Here is a 10097-nt window from a genome sequence, read left to right as displayed (position 1 = left end):
TATGATTTTTTATAAATATATTAATAATTATGTTCACTCTCATCAACAGATGGATCCTATGTTTGCTGTGGAAAATATTGATCTTGTTTTTCATAGTACCCAAGAACCAGGTGATCCTTGGCGTTCTCAATTTCATTAATTTAAAATTCTTCAACGTGGTTCCAGCCATGAATAGTCATATAGATACTACATGCTCAAAGATATCTTACTGAAGCCTGTTCCCAGAACTAAGCTTTCTGTTGTCTCCCAACCCCACCCACACATCTGAAATTGTCATCCCAAATGCTGTCCAGGAGTTAAGTAACAGTTTTGGAAAGATGCTTAGCACCACAGTAAGGAATTTGTTGGCATGACTCGTACAATGCGGTTACTCCAGATACTGTATTCAAACTGCATAGGCCCATTGAAAAAGTAGATATAGCCTAGGGAGAAAGAGAACAAGAGGAAAATCTCAGGCTTTAAAAACATTAGGATTTATTACAGCTACGATTAAGGATCTGATCTGTGGTAGTATTCTCTAATTATCTAATTGCTTATTGCAGCTCTGGAGATCCACCAGGGCCTCACACAAGTGAGGCGGTCTCTTCATTAAGTTTTACACTTCTCAATCTTTGTTTTGGAAAAAGCCACCAGCTTAATGTAGTGTTTGTAGTTTAAAGGATATATGATAATAACAATGAAAGAAAAAGAGACCGGCAATTTGAGAGCAGGGACAGGGGCATGAGAGGAGTTGGAGGGAATCAGGGAAAATGATGTGACTATAATTTAATAAAAGATATTTTTTAAAATATGTAAGTATTCGATGATTATATAAATTATGTCCTAGAATTACTTGTCTTGCTACAAAATCTAGTTCTGATGTTAGAAACATTGGTATTCATTAACTGTTATAAGTTAGGGGTAATATCTTTTGTCATAATTAAAGCAAAAATAATTGTATAGTTATGATAGTTGTGAATATTTATAAATTACTCCATACTCCAGTCCTAACTTGAATTTTGACATAACCATCTGCCTCTTGGCATCTCTATGTATAATTAAGGTCATCTTTAGGTTCAACATCTCTTATCCCACAGTTGGCAGTAATTAGGTAAAATTCTCATTGATTCTAAGAGGTTATTTTGTTTGCTATTTAAATAGTCACACAGAAATAATCAATACCTCAGTGACCATGCATCTATAAGCTCATTTGAATTCTATATTAAGATCCTTTGTATGTGAAAATTTTCTGAGGTCCCAGCAGCTCTTCTGCAAAATCAGTGCAATGTAACTACTTACCATTTTTCTCATAGACAGCATCTACTTTATCACCAATTCCGGGGAATTCTTCTACTATGAGTCGGGGATAGTCTTTGTCCATAGTCTGGTTAGCATCATCATATCTGTTTAATAAGAAAAAGAAAGCTATATCATCAAACACATAGGAAAGGATGACAAGAAAGGGAATCCAGGTGAGAAATTAGAAGAAACAAGTTGCCAGTGTTGAGAGATGGTTTCGATGTATGAAGAAAGGGAAGGATGAATGGTTGGGTGTGCATGTGTGTGGGGGTGTGCATGTGTGTGGGGGTGTGCACGTGCATGTGCATGTGAGATGTGTGAGAGAGAGCAAATGTGTGCACTTTACTCCAGGAGCGGCTGGTGGAGGAGTGGACATGAAACAGGAATGTTGGACTGGTACACATCCAAAATTAAATGTGATAGGCTATGGGAGAGGGAGGTAGGGAACAGGAAACAGATGAACAAAATACAATGTCACACATGGAATAAGTGAAACCAGGGTTTTGTATGCTCACTTAAAAATCTAAACATTTCAATAAAACCACCCTTGTAATTGAAAACGAAGTTGAGAACAGCAGCAGGGGTGGACTCTGCCCCAGGACAGTGGTGGAGGTGGGGCGTGTGTGTGTGTGTGTGTGTGTGTGTGTGTGTGTGTGTGTGTGTGTGTGTGCTTGCGTGCGCGCGTGCGCTCGCCTCACCTCCACACCTGGCTCCCGGAGAAGAAGAGGGTCTTGCCCATGTCCTCAAGGTGCACAGCGGCACTTATCCTCTTCACCTCTTTTGGAAATCCCAGGTCAGATATCTTTTTGGGATAACCTTCTAGAATGTCATAACCATTAAGAGCCCAGAATTTTCTACCTAGAAGAAGTCAAAGAACAGTTTTAATTACCAAGGAGCATATGTCAGGATTTAGGCATGCAAGCATGTACTGAAAAGGAAAGCTAATTAAGAAGTAGCAAAGTCAGTGTAATCTCCACATGTCTGAATCAAACACAGAAGAGCATCTTTCCAAAAGAGACACAATTCAAGGCTGGGACTTCCTGTTTATTAATACAATCAGCCAAATATCAATTTGTCAATTTATTGCCTCTGAATATAAAGTTTGGAGCTAAATAAAAAAGTTATTAAAATTTATAAATAAAGAACCACTAGAATCAGTGAATTAGATTCAAAATTCAAGTTTTTTTATAAGTTAAAGAAAGTTACTTTTTTTCAGCTTCAAGTATAAGAGTCAAAAAATAGAAATGACATTAGCAGAATGTTATGGAAATAAATTACGGTCATTAAGGGAGGGTAGCATTTTCATCCCACCCCCATGCTTATGTATTATGGACAAGCAGGGGCTGGAGAGAGGACTCAGGTGCTTGCCGTGGAAACATGAGGACCTGAGTTCAGATTTTGAGTCCCCATGTGAAGAGCCGGGTGCCTAGCAGTCCAGCACTTGGGGTAGGTTTGTGAACAGAAGGGTGCTAAGGGCTTGCAAGGCAGTGGGCCTAGCTGGGGGATAAAGGAAACAGAACATAAAATCATACCCATACTCTGCCTCTAGTATGTGTAAATACGGTGAAGGACTAGAAATTTTAAAAATGCACACTGTGTTTCCTTAGCAAGTAATTTTTAAGATGAACTAGAAGGAAACCTGGAGTGAGTGAGATAAAGCAAAGAATGGATGTGATAACGGTGCTTTCATTCCCTTTCCTTTACATTGCTCAAGATGGGCTAGGCACTGAGTCATGTTTCTATCCCATAGTCATTTCATACAACAGATTAAGAATATCTGGTAGAACAGGTGCAGGTGCTTTCTGGTTCTCCTGTGTTGTGCTGTGTTCTTAATTTAAGTATTGCTTTGGTGGTGGTCATGTTACTAAGTCTCTGGCAATATCAAGTTCATTGCCCATCTACACTGGCCATTTGAAGAGCCTGCCCAGTGGCAGTCTTACCTCTAAAGATGAACATAAGGTCATGGGATGTATGTTCATATGCAGCATCCACATGGTTGGGAAGTTCTGGCCAAAATGATTTTGTCAAAAACAGCTCTGCCTCAACCTGCTGAGGGTGCAGACGCCAGAAGAATCTAGTGCAAAAGGAAAAACATAGTTTATCACATTAAGTACAATAATTCTATCCTGCTAATGACCACTGTCCACATCAATGCAGATTGGGTACTACAACCGTACCTGGTACCATAAAGGGAAAAGAAATACCATTTCCCTTTATGTTATAATTTGTAGCCTTCCAAGTTCTAGCCAGAGGTCTTCTCATCTGAAATGTTACAGAGCCTTATTGAAGGCTCTCAGTTCCCTAAGGGTTGAAACCATGCCTTGCATATATTCAGCATGGCAAGCACATTTGCCATGAACTGTTGGGCTCTAAGAATGTATCTTCCATGATCCCAAGGACCTTGCAAGTGGAAACACCTTAGAGACCATGTAATTAGAATTGTAACGTAGGTAGTGGGCATGCTATCTGACCACACATGGAAATGTGTATCAATGAAGAGATTAACACATAAGGAAGATACAACCATCTACAAATTGTAGGTGAATTTCATTTTTCATTACCTATAGGTTTCATTTTCACCCCCTTTGAAAATTCCAACATAGGTATTGGAGTCAGTCTCTCCATCGTGAAAGAAAGTAGTGTGGCTATTGGTAAATGTTTCTCAGATAAATTTGGTTTCTATTTTTCCCTTATCTTATTAAGATTTATCCACCATTTATTTGATCCACAGCATGTAAGTAACCGCCCTTGGTCTACTGTTTCTGTGTTGCCCTTGGGAAGTCTGATAGGAAGTTTTGGCAATTTGCAGACATAACTCTATCAGAGTTTATCGCATGCAGATTTGACAAAGGAATGTTAAGAGTACCTGTCTTTAAAGATCATGGTTTCTCCTCGGAGGCTGGTAATGGCATCCAGGGATAAGGCAGGGTCACACTTTTCTGGTGTTTTGGGATGTTTAGGATTGGGGTCTTCATCTCCTGGACCTGCAGTGGCAAAGCAAATGTGAGAGGCCTTTCCGGAAGGACAGGAGCCCCTGAACTCATACTCCAGCACCTTCCTTCCTGCAGGGTACCCCAGGCTAGCAGGGTGCTATCCCGTGTCCACTGCTCTGGACCTCTTCAAACATTATTCCGAACCATGGTAGAAATGCAAGGTGAACTCAAACTCTGAGACCATTTCCACCACACAGTCACAGCCTACTGGCAGCCCTCGGGAACCACACTGCTTCTCTGGGTGCATCGCCCATGTGGATCCCTCATCTTCTCTCCTTCTTTCGACTATTTCACCAACTGTAGATGTCAGCTGATTTGGCTTCCCCTGTTGCCACACCGTGGCTCATCTCAGCGACAAACCGGCTCAAGAAGCTCTGCTGTGACCTGCCACATGTTTATAACTTTTTAGCAGTTCATATGTGTTGAGCAGGAACCCCATACTTCTCTCCCCCTACATAATTCTGTCAACAATTCATTGGTTACAACATGGTAGAATCAAGAATTACAAAGTAAACTTGAGAAGTCCCTTTGCCACCTTCAAGTTCATGCCTTTAGCCACACCAAGTGTCAGTCTTTTAAATTCAAAGGTTAACAGTAAGCTATAGTGGCTTGACCAGTCTTCTGAACTAATTCTCCAAGAGCATTTGCACTGATGACTATGAGCAGTGGCTGTAGTTCTTTTTATGACACAGAATCCAGAAATAAATGTTTGGGTTGAAGTTGAAATGTTTTGTAAATATTATTTGACAAGTGAGAGGAAATAAGAGAAATTTCCCACTGTGGATGTTGAAAACCACCAAAGGCCCTGAGAGAGGGCAGCAAACTGCAGTGACTGCAGAACGTCAGAATCCATAGAAGCTGTCTATGTCCTCATCCTCATCAACACCTCTGTTGTTGTACATGCACTTTTAAAACGCAACAGAATTTAGTGGCTTCCTAAGTTAAATGAGGACTCAGAGCACAAACACAAGGAAGTGTGGTCTGAAAAACATTTAGAAATGAACTATAGTGCAAACCTGAGCAAGTAGTTTGATTCAGAAAGATGGATTATTTTTTTCTCACATTTGAAAACATGATAAATAGGTGATTAGTCTTGAAAGGAAATGTACATCTATTGTGCTAATGTAACTATATTAATCAGTTTTGTAACTGGTAGAACAAGAGTTACCATAGAGAGACTGGATTCCTTGAACATCGTCATCAGGAAGCATGAAATGGCTTTTGCCAGTGTAGGTATAGATGGGAAACATCAGGGCTCCTGGGTCCTTGGAGTGGTCCAGACCTAGGGAATGGCCAAGCTCATGGGCAGCAACAATGAACAAGTTGTAGCCTGTAAAAAAAAAAACAAGAAATAGTGAGAAAACAAGAGCCTCCAATAAGGAGGCAGTAAAGGAAATCCTAATCTCTCCACCTATCTTTTCCTAGTTCATCATTTTATTCACTCTTTAAAACTAGTCCTCAGCAACTTAAAGGAAGATTCAAAGCAATAATCCTTGAAACTGTAAGGACTATAGCTCCCTGTATGAAAAACCAATTCATCCAATCCATACTTGAAGAATCAATTCTATAGCAATGTTAATAGATTGTCCTCAGATTAGTAGTCAGTAAAGGCGACCATGAAGACAACAGACATCCTGACTTTTTCTCTTTGTCTTCTCTGGCTAGGTTAAGAGGGTGGACAGAAATAAGCTGGAATCAGCCATGTGGAGGTCACATGAAGTCCCACATAGTTCTAGCCTTCACTTAGAACATCATTCAGAGAGATAATGAACATGTCACTGTATTTTCATCTTTCCTCTAACAATTATTTCCACCAACATTTAGAGTGTTATTTTAAATTGTGTGTGAGTGTGTGGTAGAGGAGCAGGTTAGGCCCTGGGCTCAATCTCCAGCACCACAAAAAAAGTATACCTCAAGAAAGAAGGGAGAGTGAGAGCTAGAACCAGTATTCTGTTTCTTCATTAAATATTCTTTGTTATCAGAGCCTATACATAAAGAAAATGAACTAACTTGCATGTTGTAGGACAAGCAAAGGTCTCATAGTCAGAATCATCAATAATTATTGCAGTGACTAGTAATGGTTCCCATTTTTTACCTTCATCTGAAAACTTAACCCAGAATTCTTTTTCTTGTAGATGCTTTCATTCTTTTATTTCAACTAAACATTCCAAATCTGTGATTTCGGTGCATCTGAATCTGAGACTTCCTGCAGCTTAACCATACCTGATGCTCTTTTCTGTCAGCCGCCCTCCCCAGGAGATACTCAGAGCGTGACTGTAAGTCCTGCCCTTCCCCTCCAGAGACAGAGTAAAAGCACTGGAGAGCGGGCGGGCGTTCCTTGCAAAGGGGCCCATCTCACTCTCGCAGGGCAGGGATCCTGTCTTTTTGTTGTTTATTCATTCATTATTTACTTACTTACTCATTTAATTTTTAGAGACAGAGTCTCCCTATAGAGCTCAAGCTGGGCTCAAATTCACAATCAGCCTCCTGAGCACAGAGATTACAGGTATACATCACTGTGGCTTCCATTTTATTTCAGTAAACACTCAAAACCAACTTCTGTGAAGATTGTTCTTTGTTGCTCTAACTAGGCATCTCTTTTGCTCCAAAGTTAAACCCTACTAGAAATAATCTGAGGCTTTTCTGCTAAGTCAACATTCCAATTAATTTGAACTTTTAAAAGCAAGAAGTAGGCAAGAGTCATTGCCACACTAGTCTCTGCAGTACAGATTTCACTCCTGAGTGAATTTGTTTAACATTCAGTTTCATTTCACTCTCATAATACAATCATTTCTGCCCCCTAGCTATTTGCAGTGAGGTGGTCTCTCGCTTTCCTGAAGCAGCATTTATAAATGACTGCTGTAGGGGAATCCAAGACAACCAATGTGCCTGTCGAGGAACAGATATGTGGCTGAACCTGTGCCAATAATATTTCAGCCAAGAACAAAATCCATTTCATCTCACATTCAACATAGTTATGGACCACAGATCCAGCCCTAATAGTGTGTGTGTGTATCTGTGTGTGTGTGTATCTGTGTGTGTGTGTGTGTGTGTGTGTGTGTGTGTGTGTGTGTATTATACTTCTTTAACAGGCAAAACTGTAATCCAGAGTAAGAAACAGAACCATGCCTAACAGAGAAGACATTTTATTCCAATTCACAGAATATATCCCTGAAGTCACAATAACAAATGTCATATATTTTATTCAATTTTTCATATTTAATGATTGGTAAAATATCTGTGAGGGAACTAATTAGTGCCAAATATACCTTTCATTATTCTAGAAAATGTAATCAAATGATAAATACAATTTGCTTTATGCTTTCTAACTTTGTGGCAGTGTGTCCACGTCCAACAACATGTGAACTAAGTCTTTCTAAGGAAGGTTACCTTTGGAACTGCTTGTCCAGGTTTCATCATCATCGAAATGGGCGTCCCCTCCATAATTTGGTCCAGGAGGAAAGGCATGTGCCAGAAGACCAGAAGGTCCATCAAATGGGTAGAAGTCCCCATGTTCTATGTACAGAAGCAAGAGTTAGAATCCCATCATACATATACATACACACACACATCATATACACATGCATATGCATATATATTTACACATACAGCTAGTGCCTGGCTCAGGGGCTGGGTAGAGTTTTGTCACATGCTTTGAATGTGATGAGTGACTGATGAATGGAATAAAAAAATGGAACCAAGAAAGGATTAATACATTGACATGTCTCAAATGATCCTATGCCCTTACCTTTAGTCCCGAAAGATATCATGATATCAGCAGTTCCGTCATGGATTCTGGTGAAATTCAGAGGTGTCACATCAGACCAGACTTTGAAGGCCTTTTTGAAGGCCTTCTCCACTTCAGAATGGGGCATATCAGGAGTATAGTTCACAATTCTATTCAACATACGAAGTGTCAGTTAAACTTTGAAAGGTTAGAAGTGCTTTTAAAATACACTTCCTCTGATCCCCATGGGACTGGACCAGGCCCTCTGCATAAGTGAGACAGTTGTTTAGCTTGAACTGTTTGGAGGCCCCCTGGCAGTGGGATCAGGATCCATCCCTGATACATAAGCAGGCTTTTTGGAGCCCAGTGCCTATGGTGAAGGGGGAGGGGCTTGGACCTGCCTCAGCTGAATGTTCCAGGCTCTGCTGACTCCCCATGGGAAACCTTGCCTTGGAGAAGGTGGGAATGGGGGTGGAAGGAGGGAGGACAGCAGAATCTGTGGTTGGTATGTAAAATGAATAGAAAATTTCTTAATAATAAAAAAGAAAAAAATACTCTTCCTTCAAATATTGCTTTTTAACTCAAAATGAAATGGCTGCTTTGAAAATTTTACTAGGTATAATAGATATTTTACAAGAATAACATTTAAGAATTTTTTTATTTTTTATTTTTTTGGTTTTTCGAGACAGGGTTTCACTGTGTAGTTTTGTGCCTTTCCTGGATCTTGCTCTGTAGACCAGGCTGCCCTTAAACTCACAGAGATCCGCCTGTCTCTGCCTCCTGAGTGCTGGGATTAAAGGCGTGTGCTACCACCGCCCGGCAACATTTAAGAATTTAATCAAATATTTAAGCATCAACAAATAACTGAATACTTGGCATCTTAAATTTAAAATAAATTCAAATATAACTGTTTTCATGCTAAAATTTGGAACTAAACAAGATAGCACTAAAGACTTTATGGAAAGAGTGGAACCCTCTGTCTTCAGGAGCATTATCACAAATGCGGCTGATGTAGTCCATTTTGAACTTTCTAGATTTTCCTCCTGAATTGTAGTTTCATTTCTTAAAGAAACATTTTGCAACATCCACTGAAGAGCAGTGTTGGTTAGTGTTAAGATAATAGGGCTTATTAAACTAATTTATTCATTTTTCATGTTTAACATTGACTTACAGACCTCTTTTATAAATACTAAGTATAATAATTTTGTAGAAAATGTGATCAAATACTAAATATAACTTACTCCTATGCTTCTTAACTTTGTACTAAAGCTAATTCTGAACTTAACTTCCCATTAAATACTTAAGGCTTGCTCCAGACACTTAGAAGGAAAGACTAACAACATGGGGGAGACGGAGCCTCTGCTCACCTGTAAGTTAAGTTTGTCTGGGACCATTTGAGCGTTCGAGGGAAAACACTGTATTCACCCACATCAGGAACTCCACATCTTGGTTTCCTCATGATGTCCAAGGTGGGATCATCAAGTTTTCCAGTTACCTCTAGGCCAAAGAAAGACTGCATTTCTCGGAGCCTATCAACTGTAGAAGTCACTGCAGACTTTTTCAGAATTCCAGCGAGAGTCATAGGATGATAGTAAGATTTCAGGTAGTGCTGGAAAAGAGACCAAAACAACCTGCTTTTTCAGAGAAAGGGGATTTAAGAAGCACTACAATGGCAAGATTGGCAGAATACTGTACCTCTGCAAACTCGAGGTCTTCTTCAGACAAGTCATCATCATCATCACCATTGGGCAGGGGCAGGGACCAACAGTGAGTCCAGCTCAACAAGAAGAGAGTGGCCAGGACAGCTGAATGCATGGTGACCAGCAGTGCCTGCAGTCTCTCCTTCTCAGGGCATGCACCTTCTATTTTATAGACCACAGCAATGAGTCACCACTTGGGGATGTGTGTTAGCTTCCTCGTTAGTCGAAGGTAAACATGCTTACATGGTCTTTTTTTTCCTCCGTGTGGTTTGTGGCAGAATCTGAGGAAAGTGGAAAATGAGGACAGTGGGGGATACCAAAACCCATCTGGCAAAATAAACAGCCTCAGCATATTTATGGATCTAGTGGAGAGAAGAAGAGGCTATTGTATTTTCACTT

At 40.1% G+C, this 10097-nt stretch overlaps 1 protein-coding gene across 1 annotated transcript; it reads right to left on the bottom strand.

Moving 5' to 3' along the window:
• Nucleotides 1–321: 321 nt before the first annotated feature.
• Mmp13 (matrix metallopeptidase 13) lies at nt 322–9846 on the bottom strand. The gene is made up of 10 exons (XM_036193990.1): nt 9694–9846; nt 9366–9607; nt 8020–8168; nt 7662–7787; nt 5440–5601; nt 4145–4262; nt 3219–3352; nt 1977–2136; nt 1279–1382; nt 322–422 (listed from the first exon to the last, which is right to left on the bottom strand). The coding sequence occupies exons 1-10, from the start codon at nt 9811–9813 to the stop codon at nt 322–324; spliced, it is 1416 nt and encodes a 471-aa protein (XP_036049883.1). The 5' UTR covers nt 9814–9846.
• Nucleotides 9847–10097: the final 251 nt, after the last annotated feature.

The sequence above is a fragment of the Onychomys torridus genome, chromosome 7 (assembly GCF_903995425.1).
Source record: "Onychomys torridus chromosome 7, mOncTor1.1, whole genome shotgun sequence".
In the NCBI taxonomy this organism is placed as follows: Eukaryota; Metazoa; Chordata; class Mammalia; order Rodentia; family Cricetidae; genus Onychomys; species Onychomys torridus.
This window is presented reverse-complemented; position numbering and strand designations above follow the sequence as displayed.

Coding starts and splice junctions, on each gene's coding strand:
- Mmp13 (XM_036193990.1), bottom strand. CDS start 9,813: ATGCATTCAGCTGTCCTGGCCACTCTCTTCTTGTTGAGCTGGACTCAC. Junction 9,608..9,693: donor AAGACCTCGAGTTTGCAGAG/GTACAGTATTCT, acceptor TCTCTTTTCCAG/CACTACCTGAAATCTTACTA. Junction 2,137..3,218: donor CCTTATGTTCATCTTTAGAG/GTAAGACTGCCA, acceptor GACTTCTTCTAG/GTAGAAAATTCTGGGCTCTT.